The sequence below is a fragment of the Taudactylus pleione genome, unplaced genomic scaffold (genome assembly GCF_031769625.1).
Source record: "Taudactylus pleione unplaced genomic scaffold, aTauple2 ptg000053l, whole genome shotgun sequence".
NCBI lineage: Eukaryota > Metazoa > Chordata > Amphibia > Anura > Myobatrachidae > Taudactylus > Taudactylus pleione.
The window spans coordinates 18359976-18386027 of record NW_028284455.1 but is presented as its reverse complement, the minus strand read 5'-3'; the positions used below and the strand labels follow the sequence as shown (position 1 = coordinate 18386027).

The following is a 26052-nucleotide window of genomic DNA, read 5'->3' as shown; positions in this document are numbered from 1 at the left end:
TAACCCCATGGGGAAAACTTGAGAGCTCTTAAGAGCATACAATGTAATATCTGTTGCAAATATTTGATCTTATCACAATAGCAGATATGCAGAACATAACATTGCTAGTAAATAATAAAACAATGTTTATGAAACACAACTTTGTTTACAAGAAAATTGATTTGTTTTTTCTTGTTAGCCTTAACTAACTTTGTTGATACATTTTTTGTTGTGAATCACTAACTCGTGCATGATGGGTTAAAAATAGCTTACACGACACATGAATGCCAATCAATATCAGCCACTGACCAGGAGGTTTTTCTATACTATTCGGTTAATGCTGTAACACCAAATCAATAGAACTGATAGTGGATTAGGTAGCTACAAGGTTTACCTTTTAAATTCTGGTATGGGTCATCTAGGTTCTCTTATTGAATTTCTCAAGGGATGTAGTTAAAAACTCCAGATTATTGATTTTAGGATTTCATATAGCCCCGTCTCACTTAGGCTTTTCTCTTCAAGTTGTCAAGTAAAGTGCAGTAACTCATATGTCACACTGACAGGTTTTAAATATGACTGTCCAAAAGTTATTGCCAAAACTTAAATCAAGACGGGATTGTGGTCTGCCCGCCTTGTGTTGTGTCTCTAATACCCTCTGCTACCTGTCTGTGCAGCCATCTTCCCTAGTACTTAGCTGTGGCTCATAGATTAGGACCTTAAACTGTCACAAATCTCTTTATCAACATGTTTGGCTGCTCAGTTGAATCCCAGATATATAAATAGGATCTTCACACACAAAGTGCTGCTCCAAATAGTACCAGGGTACTTAGATTGAGACAGACTTCAGTTACTACTGTATATTCATCATTTTCTCCCCTCATTCCATGTCTATGTGTGCATGTGTGTGTGGTGTATAGTATAGTAGAAGCTCACCCCAGACATCAAAATGAACTACTGCATTCAAGAAGTGTATGAAATGCCCCAGTCTTCTGCAAACACCTATTGCATGCAGCCCAGTGATTATTGTACTTATATCGAAGATAGCCAAAACTACAGTTCTTGTGAGGCTTATGTCCTACACAACAATAATATATGTATGGATCAGGCCTGGGCGGTGAATCAGGCTTATACCTCTAGTTACCCTGGAAACATGTTTAAAAGCGAGTACTCGGAAATGGACATGGCCCTGAATTCATACAACCAAACTGAGTATTTCTCTGAGGAAAAAGCAACTTTTTCACAAGGGCAGTCTCCAATGTTTTCACAGAAAAAAGGTAGGGACGGTTTTTGCTTTTTATTTATCTCTAACATAGGTTTATTATTTTTTATGTATGTTTATGGATATCAGTGTCTCTGTATACTATGTAGCTTCAGTGCTGTATTTCATTTTAAACTTGCAGATTTTTTAATAACACATTTGTCATTTGAGAGCTTGTCTGTAATCAGCCGAAAGCCGTATTCCAGGTTGCTAGGAGATTTAATTGATTTTATTTTTCTAGACGATAGGGGTTTTATTTTAACACAATTTTATATTTGTGTTACGTTTTGCATATTATGCATTTGTTCTTTAAAATGCTTGTGTGTTTGTGTGTATGTGTGTGTGTTTTAAGTGTGTCAACTACCAGATATCAGATATCGTAATGTTGCCATACAGATTAAATTAGAATTGACAGTTACAGGCATTTTTCTATTTCTGCTACGATCATACTTTCCTATAGTATAGCTAGTAAATTCTGATGTCTAAACAGTTAATCTGGTACAGTTACGCATCCTTGTTTTTAAACTTTTAATATATGGCCATGTCTTATACCCATCTCTTATTAATAATGCATTAAATGAGTTTTCCCAGTCATATATATTTTATTGCTCTTTTTATATTTAAATTTTACTGGTGTACAAGCATGTAAGCTTTTACCAGCCCAGAATTGAAGATTTAGAATATACTGCAACTATGAATAGACAAAAATGACTTACTATACAGTAATGCATTTCCTGTGTATTTAATGTTAAGTACTCTCTGACATTTGATATGCATTATTGAATGCATGTTATAACACAAGTGAAGTATATAAATTGCCTGGTGTTCATGTTTATTGGGGGCTATTCTGTTAGTGGAGCTGTGCACTTGGAATGTGTGGCTGCACGCATTATTGCAAATTATGGTAACACAACATCACCTCTATAGGGTGCAAGGAAAAACTGCAACGTTGGCGGTCGCGAGCTGGCAGAGAAAGGGACGGAATGGAGTCACCTCGCACCCATCATTGCTAATTGATTATCCCCCTTTTTGCTTGATATATGTTTGATATTCATTCAGACATAAGTTTCATTAAAATCTATATATGTAAAGCATCTACGAAAGTTTTCAAATATGTTGATGCATACCAGACGCATTAGATTGTTCAAATAACATCAGGCAGCGCAACATAAATTAAACTCATGCAAATATGCACTGTATAATTTAGTACAATGATTTTTATTTTTACATCAATATACTTGTACTTATTTTGCACTAGAAACACATGATAAACTCATTTTAATGTCTTTACACAAAAAAACAAAAAACAAAGTCTTCACTAGAAATATTTGACCAGATCACTTGGATACATTTAAGTACAGTGATTCACAGCACTAAAAAGGATGCTCTTGTATTGTTCCTACTGACATGACAATTTTGTTTAGAACATTCACAATAAATAATTTAGGTAGGTTCTACCCCGCAGAGATTCATTCACATATATACACTGACAATTTGCTCATCTCTCTTATCATGTTTTTTTTTTAGAAACATGTTGGCTTATTGTTACAGAAAGGAATACCATGAATGGACTTTTTTGCAATTCCAGCCAATATACATGTCCACTTTTGTTATCAGTATATTATTGTTATTTTATATATATATATATATATATATATATATATATATACTGATTTTAGTAAGTGTGGAAGATAATTCTTGAAGTTATATATACAAAAATTATCTAAAACTAGTTTAGTGAGTTACTGCATAAACCTTTTGATATATGGTTTGTTTAAAACCACATGATCTACTGTCATTGGCTCCCATACATTACCAGGTTTTCAATCCAACCAGCCAGATTGGTCAGATATCTGACAGATAATTGTATAGTGTATGCCCAGCATTAGGTTGTAAATTTAAATCATCTTTCATTAGTACAGACAGTAAATATTTATTGTTCAAATATGACTGAGTCACGATCTACCCAGGACATGTATGCCTACGTTGTCCCAAAAGTCTTGTCTCTCAGTGGTGGTAATCATTAATTATTTATTAAGTATTATCACTTATGATGCAAAAAAAAAACAAAGCCAAATCAAATAACATATTATACTAGTTATTTAATTTTCCAATATTTCATACTTTTAAACCTGCAATGTATTCTTAGGCTAAATATATATCTAGTGTGGAATAAACATTATTGAATTTACACAGAGGCAATTAATCCAGTGGTGAGGACAGAAGGTTGCTCAGAGGACATGCTTGTTCTTATTGATCAGCATTGATTTAGATTTAATGAAGACTCTATAGCAACTCATTAAAACACAAGAGAACAGGTGTCCCATTGCAACCTTCCCTCTTGTAGCTGTGCTTGTGGTAGTATGCAGGGAAATGTAGACTCAATTTTGCAAATACATAGTGTAGACTATATAAATATTTGCAATTAAATCATTAGTTGTCAGTCTGCCCACCTAATATACAGTAGATAGAAGTATACCCTTAGTGAGTCATGCAAAAACAGACTTGGCAGCATAAACTAGGGGAAAAGCAAACTTGTAGAATAGTGAAAATGTGGAGGGACAAACAAAATAACATAAAATAAAATAGTCAAAGGCTAAATTTAAATTGTTTTTACAATATAAAAATGCCAAAAAATATTGAAAAAATATCAATAAAGAGCCCTTTGATTTAAAAATTTAAATACCACTATCTCTTTCCTCAATCCTGCAATAGTATCAGGATCTCTATAGAACATAATGGATAATTCCTATCCTAAGGGGCAACATCTTTTAAAAAGAAAAGTAGTCAAAAAGTTATGTTAAAAACACATCAATGGTTTATAAGTAGGTTGACATAGAGGGGCATCTATAGAATGGACATGGTTGGTGGTTGGAAAGTACAATGCAATACACTTTTTTTTAAAAATACTGTAGGCAACCACTATGCAATGCATCATTGAAGGAAATTCTGTGCAGAAGTAGCATTTTCATCTTTTTTTTTTTTTTAAAGTGTTAAATTAAAAAAATGCTATATTATTAAACATACAGAGCAATACATATTGAAATACTAAAGCTGCATACACACACAACGATTTTGTTACCAACGATTTTATGAACGATTTTCTGTCAGATTATCTGTCAGATTTTTTGAAGTGTAATGAACGATTTTTTTGAACTACAAAGATTTTTGCATATTCCCTTAATGAAAAGTTCAGTTGGTCAGTCTGACTGAGCTACAAACTACAAATGTGAACGCGCATGAATGATAATCGTTCATCGTTTTAACTGAGAAAGTGAATGATTTTTACAACGATTGAACGATAAATGATATTGTTAATGATAATCGTTCAAAACATCGTTGTGTGTGTATGCAGCTATACAGATAACCCCATTTCATTTGTTGACATTATTGGTAGATGCTACAGTATGTTGTTACTTTCCTGGTAAATGTAAATTAAATATTATCCAATGACTCTTATTTGGACCTGTAATTGGACAGTGTAACCTGAAATCACCTCTCATGTAAATGCTACCAATCAATAATTTTTAAGTAAATCAGCATTCAAGTATTGGAGTGCATCAGTAATGAGGTGAGGTGAACACCTCAGGTGGCAGCTTGAGTGGAGATGAATATAACAGCAGATGCAGGCTCTCACATTTCCTAGAAAGCTCCAAGACAGTGAGATTCAGGAGGAAATATAATTGTGCACGATTGTGTCAGCGACTTCTAACTAGCCGTACATTGACAATGATTTTAACGCTCAAACTACCGGATGTACTATCCTGTGGTTTGGAGAGTGAAAACCCAAACTGCCAGCAGAATGCAATGGGTTTGAAAATCACACATCACCGGCATTTTTGGCTATCTCGTCACGGAAAAAGTAAAATTTTAAAAACGTATAGGCCCTCCCTCCTCTTCTATAATAGGCCCATGCTATTCGGCTTTGTGTCTAGTCCTCTGTTTTATTTTACCTTTGATATTCAGCCACTCACCTCTAAGTAGCAAGGACCCTATGTTTGCACCCCCTCCCTCAGTGGACCAAACCTGAAGTTGTATAGCATAACAGCTGTCACTGCCGGTCGGTTGCCAGATTGCTTATGTTGTCTCAATTTTGCAAATCTAAATGCTGGGAGATATGTTGTTGGTATAATATTGCATATCTACAGCCATATGCTGCATTGCTACTGCTGTGCTTATAGCTTGACATACAGTAGTTACTATTAGCATATTACTGGGTATTGCTACTGCTGAGCTTATTACTGAGCATATCTTCTGCCTGCATATTACAGGGCAATAATACTGCTTACATGTCATTTAGCATTTCTACCGCTGTGTGTATTCCAGGCCATTACTACAGTAGTAAAGGTCTGGCCGAAAGGCAGGGGCAAGGGCAATATCTGTGCTGTTATCGCCATCTCAGGATGTTAGTAATAAATTAAGATCATTCAAAATATTTGTTAATTTTTAAAATAAATGTAATCTATGCCTGCTCAGTTGCTAATTTCAGGAACGGAGGCAGAGGCGTCACAGGGTCTGGTGACACCCGGTGTGCACTCCATATCTCCCCCTTGCAGCAGAGCCATGCACGTCCGAAAAAGGGTGTGGCCTAACATAAAGGGCCGTTCAAGGGAAATCCCGATTGCATCACTCCGGGGGGGTGTCCAGCATCCCCGGAGACTGTGCTTGCGCTGTCTGCTCCTCCTTTGTGGCAGGAGCCGAGTGCTGCAGGAGAATGTCACACTGCAGCACCTGGCTCCTGTCATTGAGGAGGAGCCGGCATTTTGGTGTCACCTTCTCCGAGGGTGACGCCTGGGTGCGGTCCGCACCCCCATATCGACGTCACGGCAGGGAGGGGGTTCTGGGCAACTACAATTGATAGAATACGCAAAAAGGGGAGGTCAAACAGACATAAACTCATGAACAGAAGAAGGGGAGAGGAAAACAGATACATACAAACAGTGACATATGTACAAAGGAGAGAAAAATGTGCACAAAAGCATACATACACATACAAAATGGGAGAGGGCACACATGGGGAGAGATACACACGTAAAACAAACCTTCCAGTTTAAGGAAGGAGGAAAATCATCCTGGGCAGTCTACTCTCCTTTCTATATAACATCTAAAGGTAATGCATATGTATCAACTCAGCCAGAACAGCAGGACGGGGGACGGGGGGGGGGGGGGGCATGGGCGGGGTAAGGGGGAGTGGCCGGCCAGGTGACAGCACTTGCGGGCGTGGTGGGGGCAGGGTCACGCGATCGCGTCAGTTTGCTACACAATGCCGATAAAATAGGCATTGTGAAGCAGGGGGCGGGGCCAAAATGACGCAAATTGCACCACCGGCCCGCTGATGCGGGGGTTGCAGGGGTTATTGCGGGGGAGTTAGGAGGGGTGGGTGGCAGCCGGGAGAATTGCCTGTCCTCCCGGGAGGTCGGGAGCGGCACCCGATTTTCGAGAGGCTCCCAACCAAATCGGGAGGGTAGGCAAGTACGTGTCAACTCTCCCTGAATGTCAGGGACACTCCCTGAAATAGCTGCCATCTCCCTGACTCCCTGAAGAGTCCAGTAATCTCCCTGATTGCATCTTATCTCCATTATGTAGCTGTTATATACTTGGGAAAAATTAAATCAGATATATATACAGTAAATTCAAATGAGACAACAGTGCCAGTTAACTATTAAGTAGAATCTGATTGGTTGCTATGGGCAACATCTCCACTTCTAAAAACTCTCACGTTAGTAAATATACCCCATACTGAGCAACAACAGACGGTGTAATGGTTAGCATTACTGCCTCACAGCACTGAGGTCATGGGTTCGATTCCCACCACGGCCCTACCTGTGTGGAGTTTGTATATTCTCCCTGTGCTTGCGTGGGTTTCCACCGGGTACTCCGGTTTCCTCCCATACTCCAAAAATATACAGGTAGGTTAATTGGCTTCCCACACAAATTAACCCTAGTGTGTATGTGTGTGAGCATGTGATAGGAAATATAGACTGTAAGCTCCACTGGGGCAGGGACTGATGTGAATGGCCAAATACTCTCTGTAAAGCGCTGCGGAATATGTGTGCGCTATATAAATAACTGGTAATAAATAAATAAACAACTGTTACTTTGTGGTTTGTTTACATTTGGATGTAAGGCAACTGTACACGTACAGTACATTTTAACTTTGCGCTCATATGTGTTGCTTACACAATCTCCCTGAAATGCTTTTTCAAAAGTATGCAGGCATGAGGTAGTGCCAATCAGCTGGCATCAAGGGGTGCTGATTTGAGTCCGTGAGTAGGAGTTGGGGTTACTAGACAACTGAAAACTCCTCAGTGTGCTCCTGAAAGAGACTGCTGAAGCTAAGTTGATCAACTTGTCATCTATTGTCATTTGTGGAACTAGTTTTCCCTGTTTTCAATACAGAGAATAGCCTGAAATGTTATAAATAAATATACAGGGGCCTTTCATCATGGAAGGCCGTATGGTCACCGATGATGAAGTATTGAACTCGCTGTGAGGGATTCTTAAGTATTAAACTCACAGCGGGGGAATCGCGACACCGGAGCAATTCATCATTGCTCCGGTGGGGGGACAGCTGCTCAAAAAACAGTTGTCTCTGTGGTTAGTATCGCAGCTACTTCTGTAGCTGTGTTACTTACCTGCTCCCCATCTTCCAGGCTACGCATGCGTGACCAAGGGTCACACATGCGCAAAGCTGCTGGGGAGGTAGTGAAGAGGCGGCACTCAGATCCCTTTTCGCATCCCCGGAACTCCTTCCCATAGGAAGGAGCAGGGATCCGAGAACAAGCACCGTCTGATTATTACTTATAGCTGGACATACAGGATATATAACTACTGCTGGGCATATTTATATGCATGTTCCTACTGCTACCTATGATATTATACAGTATATAGTATACTTTCTGCTAAAATGTACTCTATATTGTGTATTTAGGGTCTGTACTCATACATGCCATAAGCATGTATATTGTATATCTGTAATTTCAAAAAGTGTTTTAGGGGCGAGACCAAACTTTTCCGGCAAAAACTGGAGATTTGGCAGTCGTCTATTTTAGGGACCTGTGTATTAATAATTGTGGCAGTGGCTCATTTATTATACTTTCTGCATTATTTTATGAAAAACAGACTTGATAAATATCTCAAATAACTCTCTGTCCAATATCCTATGAAGGTATATATATTTATAAATACATAAAGTTGTAGGTCACTTTGAAGAGCTAATGAGCTATTTTTGTGCCACTGAGTAACTCAGAGTTGAGGAGAAATTATGACAATAATCGCTTTCTTCTGAAATGAGCCCTTAATGGCAAGATGTAGGGCGTTTTATTTTGTGCGCCCATGCAGATGATTAATGCACAGACTTTTTTTTATAGGGTACATACCCAGCTACTTGGATAAAGATGAACTGTGTGTGGTGTGTGGAGACAAGGCGACAGGGTATCATTATAGATGCATCACCTGTGAAGGATGCAAGGTAAGTACTGTAAGGAAGATATCTGCTTCTGACCTGCACCTCTACCTCTGACAACCACTACTCATTTCCACCTAAAAGACTTCTGTGCCAGTAACCATCTATGGAATTCCATAACACCCCTAGAGGTCTACTCATTATGTTAATTATCGGGGTCCCCGATAATTAACATAATGAATAGGATAATTAACATACTAACTTGCCGCGAGCGCCAGAGCAATTCTTCATTGTTCCGGCACAGAGACAGCTGATCAGAAAATCAGCTGTCTCCATAAAGCGGCTTCACTGCTCCTTTCTGAGCAGTGAAACTTTGCATTGCCGAGTCGACTCAGCAGTGCTAGTGTGCCTGCCTAACCCTGAGTTCACACAGGCGCACAAACCTCCGACTTATGGTTTAAAGAGCCGGACAGGGACGGAGGAATCCGAAAGGATCTCTCTTCGCAAACTGGGACTCCTTCCCATAGGGAAGGAGTGGCGTGTGCACTGTGAGCGGGAGCAAACACCATCTGACCATCAAGATGGCGAATGCTACCGCAGTCAAGCTCTGAAAATATTGTGTTTTCAGAGCTTGATGAGCCACTCTTCTGCCTTGCCATCAGCTCTACCCGGCTTCTAGGACTGCAATCGATGCAGTCCCTAGAAGCCAGTGCCTCTGCGTATGCACTGGTCACGGGCCCTGCCAGATGCATTGCAAATGCTCAATACATCTGGCAAGGACCAAAGAGAGCAGGAGCCAGCCATACCAATGACCGGACTGCTGCACGGGCAGCCCCCCTGTTGGAAAGAGGTAGGAGCCACCTCTGGAAACTACCCTGTACCTTAGAATGTCACCTGTACTACTTGAACTGTTACACCTTCACCAATGTCCCACTATGAGGCTTACTTGTTCTCCTTCTCTCAGCTGTGACTTTTTCTCACCATAATATAAATTCTATCACAGTCATTGACAGTTGTATAGAGGGGACCAACTACTGCACGAGTAAAAGAGTTTATTTATTGCAATCTAAAAACAACCATATATTCTTAACATGAATATGGGCTATATTGAACCTCCTATTGTAAATTATTTTGCTCTCTGTACCTCCGTAATCAACTGACTGTAATGCTCAATAGATATATAAGTTGCAAAGTAGTAAATTACACATTTCTCTTACTAGCTCTGTAGAAACACATTCACCTTATCACCCCTGTAGTAACTCCTTTCCCTTATCCCCTCTGTAGTAACTCCTTTCCCTTATCACCTTTGTAGTAACTCATTTCCCTTATCCCCTCTGTAGTAACGCCTTTTCCTTATCCTCTCTGTAGTAACTCCTTTCCCTTATCACCTTTGTAGTAACTCCTTTCCCTTATCCCCTCTGTAGTAACTCCTTTCCCTTATCCCCTCTGTAGTAACTCCTTTCCCTTATCACCTCTGTAGTAACTAATTTCCCTTATCACCTCTGTAGTAACTCCTTTCCCTTATCACCTCTGTAGTAACTCCTTTCCCTTATCACCTCTGTAGTAACTTCTTTCCCTTATCACCTCTGTAGTAACTCATTTCCCTTATTGCCTCTGTAGTAACTCCTTTCCGTTATCGCCTCTGTAGTAACTTCTTTCCCTTATCACCTCTGTAGTAACTCATTTCCCTTATCACCTTTGTAGTAACTCCTTTCCCTTATCACCTCTGTAGTAACTCCTTTCCCTTATCACCTCTGTAGTAACTTCTTTCCCTTATCACCTCTGTAGTAACTTCTTTCCCTTATCACCTCTGTAGTAACTAATTTCCCTTATCACCTCTGTAGTAACTCCTTTCCCTTATCACCTCTGCAGTAACTCATTTCCCTTATCACCTCTGTAGTAACTCCTTTCCCTTATCACCTCTGTAGTAACTCATTTCCCTTATCACCTTTGTAGTAACTCCTTTCCCTTATCACCTCTGCAGTAACTCCTTTCCCTTAACACCTCTGTAGTAACTCATTTCCCTTAACACCTCTGTAGTAACTTCTTTCCCTTATCACCTCTGTAGTAACTTCTTTCCCTTATCACCTCTGTAGTAACTCCTTTCCCTTATCACCTCTGTAGTAGCTCATTTCCCTTATCACCTCTGTAGTAACTTTTTTCCCTTATCACCTCTGTAGTAACTATTATCCCTTATCACCTCTGTAGTAACTCCTTTCCCTTATCACCTCTGCAGTAACTCCTTTCCCTTAACACCTCTGTAGTAACTTCTTTCCCTTATCACCTCTGTAGTAACTTCTTTCCCTTATCACCTCTGTAGTAACTCCTTTCCCTTATCACCTCTGTAGTAACTCCTTTCCCTTATCACCTCTGTAGTAACTCCTTTCCCTTGTCACCTCTGTAGTAACTAATTTCCCTTATCACCTCTGTAGTAAGTCCTTTCCCTTATCACCTCTGTAGTAACTCATTTCCATTATCACCTCTGTAGTAGCACATCCCCCTATCACTTTGTAATAACACATTCACATTATCTGTTCTGTACTACTAACACATACCACCATCACCTCTGTAGTTTCAAATTTTTCTTATTCCCTCTGTAGTAACACATTCATTTTATTACCTCTGTACTAACCCATACCCCCTGCTACCTCTGTAGTATAACACATTCTTCCCATCAGCTCTGTAGTAATACATTTCATTTATCATCTCTGTAGTAACACATAGTAGTATATTTACTATAGTGCAGGTTTATAGAAGTGGAGTTGTTGCCCATAGCAACCAATCACATTCTATTTATCATTTATCTAGCACCTTCTACAAGATAATAGCTAGATTCTGATTGGTTGCTAAGGGCAACATCTCCCCTTTATAAATCCACACTTTAGTAAATATACCCCATTCTCTCCATCACCTCTGTAGTAACTCATTCCCCCATCACTTCTATAGTAACACACTATCTTTATCACCTCTGTAGTAACACATTCTCTCCATCAACTTTGTAGTCACATATAACTTCCCATCAACTCTGTAGTAACACATTCCCCTATCGCCTCTGTAGTAACACATTCCCTTCCTCACGTCTTTAGTAACTCATGCCCACATAACCTCTGTAATAACACATACCATCCATCACCTCTGTAGTAACACATTCCCCCTATCACCTTTGTAGCAACACGTCTCCATTATCACCTCTGTGATAACACATAACTCATCACCTCTGTAGTAACACACCTCCTCATCACCTCTGTAGTAACACACCTCCTCATTACCGCTGTAGTAACACACCTCCCCATCACCTCTGTAGTAACACACCTCCCCATCACCTCTGTAGTAAAACACCTCCCCATCTCCTCTGTAGTAACACACCTCCCCATCACCTCTGTAGTAACACACCTCCTCATCACCTCTGTAGTAACACATTCTCTCCATCACCTTGGTAGTCACATATACCTCCCCATGAACTCTGTAGTAACACATTCCCCTATCGCCTCTGTAGGAGATATTTTAAACATGCACTGAGGACTGGAGTTAGGAAACACTGGGCTAGATTAATTAACCTTGTGGTTTGTAAAAGCAGTCAACATTCGGTGGCTTTGACTGATGAATTTAGCATTTATTTCTGTTGCTGCTTTAAATCCATTGGTCAAAGCCGCCGATCATTGGCGGCTTTGACAAACTGCGGGTTAGTAAATCTGGGATATATTGGATGATTGGATGCTATAGTTGAAGTGCAGATTCAGATATTTTTGCAAAAATTAGTAAATAGCCATTGATTTAAATATCCTCTACCAACACTTGTTATATAACATACCTGTAAATATAATGCACAATTGCATAAACAATTGATGATATATGTATTCGGAATTTCAAGAAAGCCCAAGGTTTTATTTTACAGTGTTTACATTTAAGAAAGTATTCTAATAATCAATTTTGCCATCTTTAGGGTTTTTTCAGAAGAACTATTCAGAAGAACCTTCACCCCAGCTATTCATGTAAATATGAAGGAAAATGTGTGATAGACAAAGTGACAAGGAACCAGTGCCAAGAATGCCGTTTCAAAAAGTGTATCGCTGTTGGCATGGCAACAGATTGTAAGTAGCTCATAAGAGATGTCTCTTGCTTATTTTTTAACACATACTTGCACAGAACCTACTCAAAAACAGATGCAACCAAAAAACAAAAACAAATTGGCACAAACAAAAAGTTAACGTGCACATCACACCTAATATGAAAGGCGCGTGCCCCAGCTCCCACTGTGTGCGCCATGCATGCATGCTCCTTCAGAGAAGAGGACTGGAAACAGAGGAGAAAGAACGGGACGGTAGAAGGACAGAGGGCCTGATTCAGAGCCGCTCGTAAGCGGCCGCTCGTTCACTCCGAGCGATGTTCGCACAACTGCGCATGCGTATGGGTTGTAATACGCATGCGTGAACCATTCATTGCGGTCGGAAATTGTGTGCTCGCAAAATAGCGAATGCCTGCTAATTTGAGTGATAGAATGAGGCATTTGTGGGTGGTAACAGGGGAAGGTACTTGAAAACGGGGAGTGGAGATCCGAACGCAGGCGTGCCAAAAGGTCAAAACGGGCGTTTTAAGGGTGTGCATAATTAACAAAGCAGCGTCATCGACCACGTCACTTGGTTGTTTCTTAGCCTGAACTGTTCGCATGATTGCGGTAGGAAGATCCAACCACAAGCACTGCGAGCAGTTCAGATGCCTTTCGATGTACTCGATTAATCAAATAAATAGCGGAGATGACGTATGATGCGAGCGGCCAGGAGGCGTCTTTCCACAATAGCGAGCGCATATTTCGTTTGCTCGCTCAGACATAGAGGCGTCAACAGACTGCAAAGAGCGAGCGCTCGATTTAAATAGCCGGCCCCTTTTTCTGAACGAGCAAGCGCAAATAGTGTCCGGCTCTGAATCAGGCCCAGAGAGCAGGAGGGAGAGTGGGAGGGAGGGAGGGGATGGAGAGTGGACTGGGAAGGCGCGAATGAGATGGGGGCGGAAGCCATTGAGTTTGACCCGGCAGTTGCCAAGTCCATAACTACTAATGTTTTAGGAAATGGTTGTAATACTGCCCTTATGGACTGTTCAAGTAATTTCTGGCTAAATGACATTAATCTTTATGGCATATACCACAATAGCATATTTGAACTTAAATGAGAGATGTCCATCCTATGTCACACCACAAACAGTTTTGAAGGATGTACTACACACAGATGACTTTAACCACTTAGCTGACACATTGTTTTCCCTCAAAAAAAACAGTCAGAAATTGTTGGGTTCTTTTATCTAATAAAGTTCTCTTCCTCGCACATTTGCTACGGCGCATGAGTTCCAGAGTGCCGTTCGCACGGCATTCTGGGGCGTGATTTCAGGAGTGCTGTCGGCAGTCACAGATCGTGACATCCCTCCCAGGAGGACGGAGCAGGAGGAGGAGGCTCATTCTGATTTTTTCCATAACAAACAGGGGACGCAGCAGACGCATGGGATGCGCCTGTGGGCCTGATTCATCAGGGATCGCAACTACAACAGCGTACGCAGATTGGCCAATGGTGCGTACTGCGCATCCTTATGCACCACAGTACGCTTGAATGAGTTAGCATTGCGATCACACTGAGATCATTTACACAGACACAAAGCCATCGCAGATTGAGGGATGGGACGTCAGCATTTTGGTGTGGTAATGGGGGAGTGGTTTTATAAACGCAGGCATGCCTGTCCGTTTGTACGCCGTTTCCTGGGCATAAATTAGCCACTGCGATGGCATACGCAGCTTGAGTACTCACTGCTTGCGATGACAGTTGCAATTTCTGAGTAAGGCCAGACCTGTTGTAATTGTGCGTGAGGGGCCGATATTACTCGATGTTACCGATGTATACGCAGGTCTGCAAGGTCTTACGGATGTGTGATAGCGGTAGTGTGCGTCTTTATGCTGGCTGTACGATTTCAAACATGAGGTTAGGATTAGGTTTGGGGGGGGGAGATTAGGGTTAGACACCCATAGTGGGGAGGATTAGAATGGGGGAAGGTCAATTTTAGGCACTGGGGGGAGGGTTAGGTTTAGGGTGCGTATAGGTTTAGGCACCCCTAGGGGGAGGTTAGGGTTAGGCACTAGGGGGGGGGAGGTTAGGGTTAGGCACCACTAAAGGAGGGTTAGGGGGGGACAGGGGAGGGTTAGAATACTTACCTGCCCCAGTCGGGATCTCCTCCTGTCGGGCATCCGCCGGCAAATTATGATGGTGTTACTATACACCACTCTTGGGTGGCGTATAGCGGGTTACACTTACCTGCTTTCAGCTTGGCAGTTCCTCCTCCAGCTCGCTCTGTCGCTCCCTTGGTCCCTCCTCCAGCTGCTGCTCTGACAGTGTTCTCCCAGTAAAACTCAGTAAAGTAAAAAAAACATAAAAAATAAAGTATAAAAAAAATCCGTAAGAAAATCTTCAGCAAGCCGGGCAGGAGGTCGGGATCCGCGGTTGCAGCCTGTTGGGTCCAGGCGGCCAGGTAGGTGGGGGAGGGGAGCGGAGTGGGGCGGACGGACACAGAGTTACCGCAGCTGTAATCAGTGCTATACATGCACCACTTTTGTGAACATAACGACGCATGCGCAGCACTGATTACAGCTGCGGTAAGTTAGTGTAGACAGGGATAACTATCTATCTCCTGAAAGCTATCATCGCAAAAATGACAGCTTTTCAGAATAGATAGTTATGGTCTGGAGAGGAGGAATGATGAATTCCTCCGGTAATTAGGTAGAACTCTATGCGAGTTCTAAACCATTACCTCCATCAATATTTTAGTTTTGATGAATAGGCCCCATATTAATTTGTGAGCAGTGCAATCAAAGCAGTAGTGCAGGGAGTATCCCCCCAGCAACTTCTGTGTTCCTGCTGCAACTACACTCTCCGCAGTACAGATTTGGATGCAAAGTAGCAGAAATGTAAGGGGCGTTCCTGGATAGTGACTGGATGGTGACAGGGGGGATGGATAAAAAGATGCACAGAGATTTTGCACCCTATGGGAGTGTTGTATACAGACACTCAACTGCTCACATTCAGGGGCGTAGAGATCCACGTGGGGCTCCGGTAAAGAAGGTGGGGCGTGGCCTAATCACGGGAGGCGTGGCTACGTCCCCTTGAAAATAAAGCACAAAAAAAACATTGTTTTGCAACGCCGCTTCGTGGCGCTGCGCATCGGGGAGGGGGCACTGTGAGCCCCTCAGCCCGGCGCAAAGCCAGAGGGGGGCGCGTTCAGTGTGATCGCTCCCCCCTTCAGGCATAGGAGATTGCTGTGGCTGCTGCTTAGCAGCCGCAAGCAATCTCCCACTGCAGCATGCTGGGCTGCTGGGGAGGGCGCCAGACCCGGGCCCCCGAGGGGCCCCTCTGGAAGCCCGGGTAAACTGTACCCGCTCACGCCCCCCTCTCGGCACCCCTGCTCACATTGGAGGCCATAGGGCTGGTGCAAGTTCCTATGATGTGACTGATGGTGCATCTAAAGACTCACCAAGCAGTATTACAGTATCTACGGACGCTGACAGTGGGCCTCTCAGTCCTTGCACATTCTGACGCGCAGATATACACCAGGGAAATGCTTTGTGCAGTAGCTGCATTAGCATAAACTTACAGATACAAGACCAGCAAAAGACTCAGACATGAACGTGATGGGTGACAAACACTCTCTAAAAACAGTCAGAGATGGACAAAGCAGTCAGAGATGTCCTGTAACACCCCAGGTGTTACAGGACAGTCAGGTCAGTTTATCAGAGTGATTTTAACTAATTACTTCTAAACTGTCAAGTGCTCTATCTGAGGGCCTGATGCAGCAGCGTACGCAATGGTGATTACAGATGCAGATCAAGCAATTGTTTGTCATCACGCATGCGTCTAAGCCGCACTGCGATTGCATAACGATTACGGACGCACAGAGGAATCCATCACAAAGTGGGTGACAGGCTGTCAGCATGTATGGGGTACTGATGGGGGGGGTCGGAAGAATGCAGGCATGTCTGACTGTCTGAACGCTGTTTCATGGGCGTACATAAATTAGCCACTGCGATTGCATACGCTCTCTGCGTGTGAGGAGACTTGCAGTGTTTGCAAATGGTCAGACTTGTTGTATATGCTGCGTGACTGACCGATGTACGTTGATGTTACCGATGTTTACGCAGAAGAGCGACTTTGGACGGATATGAGAAGGCAGCAGTGGGCATCTTTATGTCGGCTGTGCTTTGACAGGCATTAGCATATTTTAGCAACTGCTGTACGTAGGCGATTGCATTTGCATCCGCTACTGAATCAGGCCCTTAATCTTCCACGTATTAATGACCATGTGTTTAAAAAAAAAAAAAAAACTACAAACTTTAGATTGCTATTAACTTATTAAGACATACATTATTACTCCATGCAGTATGTAAACAGAGCCTACAGGATTATTAATAAAGCAAAGGAAAGTCTAATTGCAAAAGATGCTAATCTTTGCTACTGGTAATTATCTTAATTCAGAGGCAACAGGTTTTAGGCACTTCATAAGATTGCTGAATATTATCAGCACTTATATCCTGCTTCTGCATAATACCTATTGTAATTAATTTGGCATTTTAAGTGCCTGTTTTTGGATAATACATAATGTGGTTCTATTAGCTCAAAATAATTCAGGACATTGTTCAAGCAGGTTAAATTATACTGTTTTCATTAAGAGTAAAACTGCAGCTACAAACATCTCTGTCAATTGTTCCCTGTTTTCTGACTTTTATTAAGTTTATTAACTTTTAAACTATAAAACACATACAGTACAGTAGTTGTCTCAATAAGCATATGATTCAACATTAATTCTACAACTTCACAACTACTTATTATTATGTGAGTCCTTTCTTCTTCTCTGTGGGGTCTAAACCTTGGAGAGAGAGTGGATGGATATAAAGTACCAAACACAGCCTGTAAAGTAACAGCTAGGAGCTGATTGGTTGTTACTTTATCTTCATCCACTTTATCGCTCTACAAGGTTGACCCCTTAATCTGGACTCCCAGGTAGTATGCTTTGGAGCCCTCTGTCTGTGGGATGTACAAGTGCATGCTCCTTGTAACCTAGTCTAAAGATATTTTTACTTGCCACCCAGGTCTAGCTCAGGTCTATGAAGAGGGGTCAAGGCCAAAATTATGCAATTCTCATTGAATTGCGTCATATTCACCCCGCCCCTCCCCCGATGAAACCCGATTTCTGGTATGACGCTCCCAGAGTCCCAGTCCTGGCCACTGCACTAGGACTTGGATAAGATGTAGGTGTGATGCCTACTTCTTCAGCGGTCTGGGGGACTCCCCAAAAATTCAGGAGTCTTCTGGACATTTTGGGAGAGTAGGTAAGTATGCAGTGGATAGCTACATGGACAGTTGTCACTACACATGCAGATTTTGCATGATAGCACAGTATAATTGGAAAGTGGAGACACACGCAAACTAGACGGACGAGGCTTAACTTTCTCACCACTCTTCCCCCATCTCTAACTATGTTTTTCAGTGGGGGAAAAAGTACATTGGAGGAGTAGGTCAGAGGGCTGTCCCTCTACAGTACTGGATATTCCTTGTTAAACTGGCCACACATCTAAAGATTATCTGTTAAACCAGCCAACTAGTTGATTGGTTGGAATGCAAATGACAATCAGCAATTTGCTCCCAAACACCGGAAAATGGACAAAAACTATTGTTTGAACAAATTGTTTGGATCAAACATTTAACAAACTTGTCTGAATGACCATTTTCATCTGTTTTCTGGCGTTTAGGAGCAAATTGCTGATAATCATTTACTCCTATAAATTACCAGATTTTCATTCCAACCAATCAACTAGTTGGCTGGTTGGACAGATAATCTTTAGATGTGTGGCCAGCTTTAGAGGTATGCTCATTGTGCCTGCACACTGCCAGCAGAGGATTGTGGGGTGTTTTGAGGATGGTGTGGAGGTTGGTGGTGACTTTGAGCAGAGGGCTTTAGAGATGTCACTTTTGGACCAGGTCTTAGTAGCATACATTATCAGTCATGAGAAGCCTATCATTAGCTTTTGATTAATCACTACAGAATTATCAATTACTGATTAATTACTGTATCATCATTACTACTCTGATTAATATTTGCATCATGATTCATTATTGTATGATTAAATGTTGTTTCCTTATTTATTACTGTCTGATTAATCACCTTAATAGTTGATCAGGCAGTTGCTATTAAAATGTTGCACTTTGTTATGCTTGCATTATTGTAAATAATAGTTTAAGCACTAACATTAATGAATAATGTAATTTCTTGAATTAAATTTGTATAGTGTATATCATTGCCTGCAGTAGGAGATCCTCTGAAACATATAACTAGTGGACATCTAAATCAATTTTCACATTCTTTGTTAGGCTTATGTTCATCCATATTTTGTAAGTGCAAATTATTCTTTTTTGATAATAAACTTGAGCACCTCTCCATTCAGAACTCTCAGTTGTCTAACACATTGAATATAATAAAGTGCTACCTTTTTGTTATATACAGGGTCCACTAGAATACACTCTCTCTCTCTCTCTCTCTCTCTCTCTCTCTATATATATATATATATATATATATATATATATATTACATGGGTCACGTCACTAGGATGTTCTTAGTATTGTACTGCACAGGGATCACTGGAATGCTCTCTCTATTGTACATAGGACAATAGAACGCTCATAGTTTTATACAGGGTCCACTAGAATGCTCTATAGACTGTTAATTTTGCATAGGTCATTAGAATGTTCTTAGTATTGTACATAGGTCACTAGAATGCTCCCCATATTGTACATGATCACTAAAATGCTCTTTGTATTGTAAAATAGTTATTAGAATGCTCTTTATATCTACCAAGATAATATTAATTATGTTTGTTATAGCGATACATTTCTTAGTACTGTTATCAAGGGAGAATATTCAGTATTGCCCAACCCTAGCGTTAACTCTCCGAGCTCACAGATTCTGGAACTGGTTGCGGGATTTAATCTGCAGCTTTAATCTGCCTCTGCATTTTATGAATAGGCTGTCTTTGCATTTCCTCAGCTCTGGCTTAGATTACTGTATAGCGCTGTTTGAACCAAATAGGTCAGGCATTAGACTGGAATGCCCTCGTGCAATCGTGTGGACTTAAATGAAGTAGAGGTGTTATTACTCTTCTTCACTAGTTGGGTCGTCTGATTAAATGTCAATGTCACTTAGCTTGTTGCCTGCGTTTCTGATGTACTGTACCTTGCTGTTCAGGTAGACCTCCACATTCAATTACAGAAAATGTCAGATTGCCCATGGTTAATTTCACTGGGTTGCTATTAACAATTATTTTGTAAAAACATCTGCCTTTCACAGTTGATATGGGCCCATAACCTGTTAGCAGCAGATACTGTAACTCAAGGCATTTTCTTGCGGTTTTGAAGTCACACTACAGCAATATATCTCTGCCAGGTGTCAGTTTCCAGTTTCCTTTTTCCGTATATTTGTTTTTAAACTTTATTAAGCACTGCAAAACACATTCTGTACAGTAATTCTGGCAGTAAACGTATGAATATACATTATATACAATATACATAATGCTAACATACTGTAATCGTATTTGTGCTACGTTTGCGGCATGTTTGTGACAGTGTGCCATGTGGGAGGGTCAATAACTTTTGTACCAATGACCCCAGACCCACGCTACCTGCTCTCTTTACAAACTTTTACTACTAATAAATGCAATGGGGTCCGTATAGTGTCCTTTATTGACTCCACATGACTGCAAGTTCTAGTGACCACCGTATGTGAAACTATATGTAATTTCACATGCAGTGTCACTGGCACTTAGGACTAGCCCCATGGGGTGTGTAGCCAATCAGAGCCGTAACTAGACTTTTTGGTGCCCTGTGCCAGAAAGAGCATTGGCGCCCCCATTTTTCAAATATGGACATAAGATAGTGCACCTGAAAAAGGGCCACGGCCTCATGGGGAAGGGCCAGGGAAGAGATAGGGGAGGCCAGGAGTTGCAGGGGATAAAAGAAGAGGAAGTTACAAGTAAGAATGACAACAAACAGGAAAATTGACAGGACCGAACAGCGCCCTCCTGCCCTGCGGTCCCCTGTGCCATGACACAGGTCACACTACCAGGGCCGGACTGGCCATCTGGCAAATGCCAGAAGGGCCGATGGCTAAATGGGCCGGTATGGCTGAGGGCAGGTTTATTGGGCAGTACACCCTCCCGGGCGGTGCCATGCTCAGTCAGCAAAGAATTCTCACTAATGTGCAGCCCCGTCATTGCGCGATGACATCATGACGCAATGGCGTCATGATGCGGCCAGCTTCCAAGCCCCTTGGCAATGGGGGCATTGTCAATCTGGGCGGGAGGGTGAGCACTGAGCGGTGCGCTATATAGGAAGTCTGCTGGCTTGGAGGTGGAACCGCACGAGCCGCTCCTCATTCAGAGGAGCCGCACTTCCAGGTTATAGTGCCGGTAATGAAATGGTAGCTTAAACCCGGGCATCAGCGACAGAAGTGCAGCAGCGTCACAGAGGACTGCATACGCTGACTGTTTAAGACCTTCTCTTCAGACTCCAAAACTACATAAGGTATCTCTCTCTGCCATCTCCACCATTAGTTTCCTTCTGTTTCTCATCTCACCATATTCCTCCTCCTCTTACTCTCTCTTCCATCTCCCTTGATTTCTTCTCTCTCTCTTTTCTGTTTCCCCTATTCTCCTCTCATCTCCCCCTATACCTAAACTGCTGTCTGCCCTTATTCATCCTGTCTCCCCTATTCCTCCTGTATACTGTCTTTCCCTATTCCTTCCATCTATCTCCCATCTACCCCCTATTACTCCTCTCTCTCTAGCAGGTCCCCCTCTTTCTACTATGTCTCTCCCGGCTTTCCCTATTCCTCCTCTCTCTAGCAGGTCCCCCTCTTTCTCCTATGTCTCTCCAGGCTTCCCCTATTCCTCCTCTCTCTCTAGCAGGTCGCCCTCTTTCTCCTATGTCTCTCCCGGCTTCCCCTATTCCTCCTATCTAGCAGGTCCCCCTCTTTCTCCTATGTCTCTCCCGGCTTTCCATATTACTCCTCTCTCTCTAGCAGGTCCCCCTCTTTCTCCTATGTCTCTCCCAGCTTCCCCTATTCCTCCTCTCTCTCGAGCAGGTCCCCCTCTTTCTCCTATGTCTCTCCCGGCTTTCCCTATTACTCCTCTCTCTCTAGCAGGTCCCCCTCTTTCTCCTATGTCTCTCCCGGCTTTCCCTATTACTCCTCTCTCTCTAGCAGGTCCCCCTCTTTCTCCTATGTCTCTCCCGGCTTTCCCTATTACTCCTCTCTCTCTAGCAGGTCCCCCTCTTTCTCCTGTCTCTCCCGACTTCCCCTATTGCCAGTCTCTCTCTCCCAGCTCCCCTATGCCTCCTCTCTCTCTAGTAGGTCCCCCTCTTTCTTCTATGTCTCTCCCGACTTCCCCTATTCCTCTTCTCTCTCTCCCAGCTCCCCCTATTCCTCCTCTCTCTCTCTCTCCCAGCTTCCCAAATTCCTCCTCTCTAGCAGGTCCCCCTCTTTCTACTATGTCTCTCCCATCTATCCCTATTCCTCCTATGTCTCTCCCAGCTCCCCCTATTTTTCCTATGTCTCTCCCAGCTCGCCCTATTTCTCCTATGTCTCTCCCAGCTCTCCCTATTTCTCCTATGTCTCTACCAGCTCCCCCTATGTCTCTCCCAGCTCCCCCTATGTCTGTCCCAGCTTCCCCAATTTCTTCTCTCACTCGGGGCTCTCCCTGTTCCTTCACAGTCTCTCTCTCTGTGTCTCTCCCTGTCTGTCTCTTTCTCCCTCTCCCTTCTCTCTCTCCCTCTTCCATCTCTCTCCCCCTATTCCCTCTATCTGTCTCTCTCTCTCCCTATTCCCTCTATCTCTGTCTCTCTCCTCTCCTCTCTCTCCTCTCCCTCTCTCTCCCTGTTCCTTCATTCTCTCTCCATTCCCTGTTCCTTCTCTCTCTCTCTCTCTCCTCTCCACGTTCCTTCACTCTCTCTCTCTCTGCTCTCCCTGTTCCTTCGCCCTCTACCTCTCTCTCTCTCGGCTTTCCCTGTTCCTTCACTCTCTCTGTCTCTATCTGCTCTCTCTCTTGGCTCTCCCTGTTCCTTCTCTCTCTCAGGGCTCTCCCTGTTCCTTCACTCTCTCTCTCTTGGGACTCTCCCTATTCCTAATCTTTCTCTGGGCTCTTCCTATTCCTTCTCTCTCTCCCTATCCCCCCCTCTCTCTCTCTTTCTCCCTCTCTCTCTTTCTCCCTCTCCCTATTCCTTCTCTCTCTTTCTCCCTATTCCTTCTCTCTCTCTCTCTCTCTCTCTCTCTCTCCCTATTCCTTCTCTCTCTGTGTCTCTCTCTCTCTTGGCTCTCCCTGTTCCTTCTCTCTCTCTCAGGGCTCTCCCTGTTCCTTCTCTCTCTCGGGGCTCTCCATGTTCCTTCTCTCTCTCTTGGGGCTCTCCCTGTTCCTTCTCTCTCTCTCAGGGCTCTCCCTGTTCCTTCTCTCTCTCTCTCTCTCTCGGGGCTCTCCCTGTTCCTTCTCTCTCTGTCTCGGGGCTCTCCCTGTTCCTTCTCTCTCTCTCTCGGGGCTCTCCCTGTTCCTTCTCTCTCTCTCTCTCTCTCTCTCTCTCGGCTCTCCCTGTTCCTTCTCTCTCTCTCGGGGCTCTCCCTGTTCCTTCTCTCTCTCTCTCTCTTGGGGCTCTCCCTGTTCCTTCTCTCTCTCTCGGGGCTCTCCCTGTTCCTTCTCTCTCTCTCGGGCCTCTCCCTGTTCCTTCTCTGTCTCGGGGCTCTCCCTGTTCCTTTTCTCTCTCTCGGGGCTCTCCCTGTTCCTTCTCTCTCTGGGCTCTCCCTGTTCCTTCTCTCTCTCTCTCTCTCTCTCTCTGGGCTCTCCCTGTTCCTTCTCTCTCTCTCTCGGGGCTCTTCCTGTTCCTTCTCTCTTTCTTTCTCCCTATCCCTTCTCTCTCTCTCTCTCTCTCTCTCTCGGGGCTCACCCTGTTCCTTCTCTCTCTCTCTTTCTCTCTCTCTCTCTCTCTCTCTCGGGGCTCTCCCTGTGCCTTTTCTCTCTCACTCTCGGGGCGCTCCCTGTTCCTTCTCTCTCTCTCTCTCTCTCTCTCTCTCTCTCGGGGCTCTCCCTGTTCCTACTCTCTCTCTCGGGGCTCTCCCTGTTCCTTCTCTCTCTCTCGGGGCTCTCCCTGTTCCTTCTCTCTCTCTCAGGGCTCTCCCTGTTCCTTCTCTCTCTCTCTCTCTCTCTCTCTGGGCTCTCCCTGTTCCTTCTCTCTGTCTCTCTCTCTCGGGGCTCTCCCTGTTCCTTCTCTCTCTCTCTGGGCTCTCCCTGTTCCTTCTCTCTCTCTCACTCTCTCTCCCTCTCTCGGGGCTCTACCTGTTCCCTCTCTCTCGGGGCTCTCCCTGTTCCTTCTCTCTCTCTCGGGGCTCTCCCTGTTCCTTCTCTCTCGGGGCTCTCCCTGTTCCTTCTCTCTCTCTCGGAGCTCTCCCTGTTCCTTCTCTCTCTGGGCTCTCCCTGTTCCTTCTCTCTCTCTCTCTCTCTCTCGGGGCTCTCCCTGTTCCTTCTCTCTCTCTCTGGGCTCTCCCTGTTCCTTCTCTCTCTCTCTCGGGGCTCTCCCTGTTCCTTCTCTCTTTCTTTCTCCCTATCCCTTCTCTCTCTCTCGGGGCTCACCCTGTTCCTTCTCTCTCTCTCTCTCGGGGCTCTCCCTGTTCCTTCTCTCTCTCTCTTTCTCTCTCTCTCTCTCTCTCGGGGCTCTCCCTGTTCCTTTTCTCTCACTCTTGGGGCGCTCCCTGTTCCTTCTCTCTCTCTCTCTCTCTCTCTCGGGGCTCTCCCTGTTCCTTCTCTCTCTCTCTCCCTTCTCTCTCTCACTCTCGGGGCTCTCCCTGTTCCTTTCTCTCTCTCTGGGCTCTCCCTGTTCCTTCTCTCTCTCTCTCGGGGCTCTCCCTGTTCCTTCTCTCTCTCTCTCTTTCTTTCTCCCTATCCCTTCTCTCTCTCTCGGGGCTCTCCCTGTTCCTTTTCTCTCTCTTTCTCCCTATCCCTTCTCTCTCTCTCGGGGCTCTCCCTGTTCCTTCTCTCTCTCTTTCTCCCTATTCCTTCTTTCTCTCTCTCCCTATTCCTTCTCTCTCTGTGTATCTCTCTCTCTCTTGGCTCTCCCTGTTCCTTCTCTCTCTCGGGCTCTCCCTGTTCCTTCTCTCTCTCGGGGCTGTCCCTGTTCCTTCTCTCTCTCTTGGGACTCTCCCTGTTCCTTCTCTCTCGGGGCTCTCCCTGTTCCTTCTCTCTCTCGGGGCTCTCCCTGTTCCTTCTCTCTCTTTCTCTCTCTCTCGGGGCTCTCCCTGTTCCTTCTCTCTCTCTCTCGGGGCTCTCCCTGTTCCTTCTCTCTCTCTCTCTCTCTCTCTCGGGGCTCTCCCTGTTCCTTCTCTCTCTCTCTCTCTCTCTCTCTCTCTCGGGGCTCTCCCTGTTCCTTCTCTCTCTCTCTCGGGGCTCTCCCTGTTCTCTCTCTCTCGGGGCTCTCCCTGTTCCTTCTCTGTCTCGGGGCTCTCCCTGTTCCTTCTCTCTCTGGGCTCTCCCTCTTCCTTCTCTCTCTCTCTCTCTCTCTCGGGGCTCTCCCTGTTCCTTCTCTCTCTCTCTCGGGGCTCTCCCTGTTCCTTCTCTCTTTCTTTCTCCCTATCCCTTCTCTCTCTCTCGGGGCTCATTGTGTTCCTTCTCGCTCTCTCTTGCTCTCTCTCTCTCGGGGCTCTCCCTGTTCCTTCTCTTTCTCTCTTTCTCTCTCTCTCTCTCTCTCTCTCTCGGGGCTCTCCCTGTTTCTTCTCTCTCTCTTTCTCTCTCTCTCTCTCTCTCTCTCTCGGGGCTCTCCCTGTTCCTTTTCTCTCTCACTCTCGGGGCTCTCCCTGTTCCTTCCTTCTCTCTCTCTCTCTCTCTCTCTCTCTCTCTCGGGGCTCTCCCTGTTCCTTTTCTCTCTATCTTTCTCTCTCTCTCTCTCTCTCTCTCTCTCGGGGCTCTCCCTGTTCCTTTTCTCTCTCACTCTCGGGGCTCTCCCTGTTCCTTCTCTCTCTCTCTCTCTCTTGGGGCTCTCCCTGTTCCTTCTCTCTCTCTCTCTCTCCCTTCTCTCTCTCACTCTCGGGGCTCTCCCTGTTCCTTCTCTCTCTCTCTCTTTCTCTCTCTCTCGGGGCTCTCCCTGTTCCTTCTCTCTCTCTCCCTTCTCTCTCTCACTCTCGGGGCTCTCCCTGTTCCTTTCTCTCTCTCTGGGCTCTCCCTGTTCCTTCTCTCTCTCGGGGCTCTCCCTGTTCCTTCTCTCTCTCTTTCTTTCACCCTATACCTTCACTCTCTCTCGGGGCTCTCCCTGTTCCTTCTCTCTTTCTCCCTATCCCTTCTCTCTCTCTCGGGGCTCAC

The 26052-nt window shown here is 44.1% G+C and overlaps 1 protein-coding gene across 1 annotated transcript in view; it reads left to right on the top strand.

The window, feature by feature from the left end:
* The first annotated feature begins 925 nt into the window (after positions 1-925).
* Positions 926-26052, top strand: part of THRB (thyroid hormone receptor beta) — a 121341-nt gene continuing 96214 nt past the window's right edge. The window contains exons 1-3 of the mRNA XM_088463505.1: positions 926-1253; positions 8608-8708; positions 12586-12733. Of these exons, the coding sequence (XP_088319631.1) occupies positions 926-1253; positions 8608-8708; positions 12586-12733 (577 nt within the window). The remainder of the gene's footprint in view (positions 1254-8607; positions 8709-12585; positions 12734-26052) is intronic.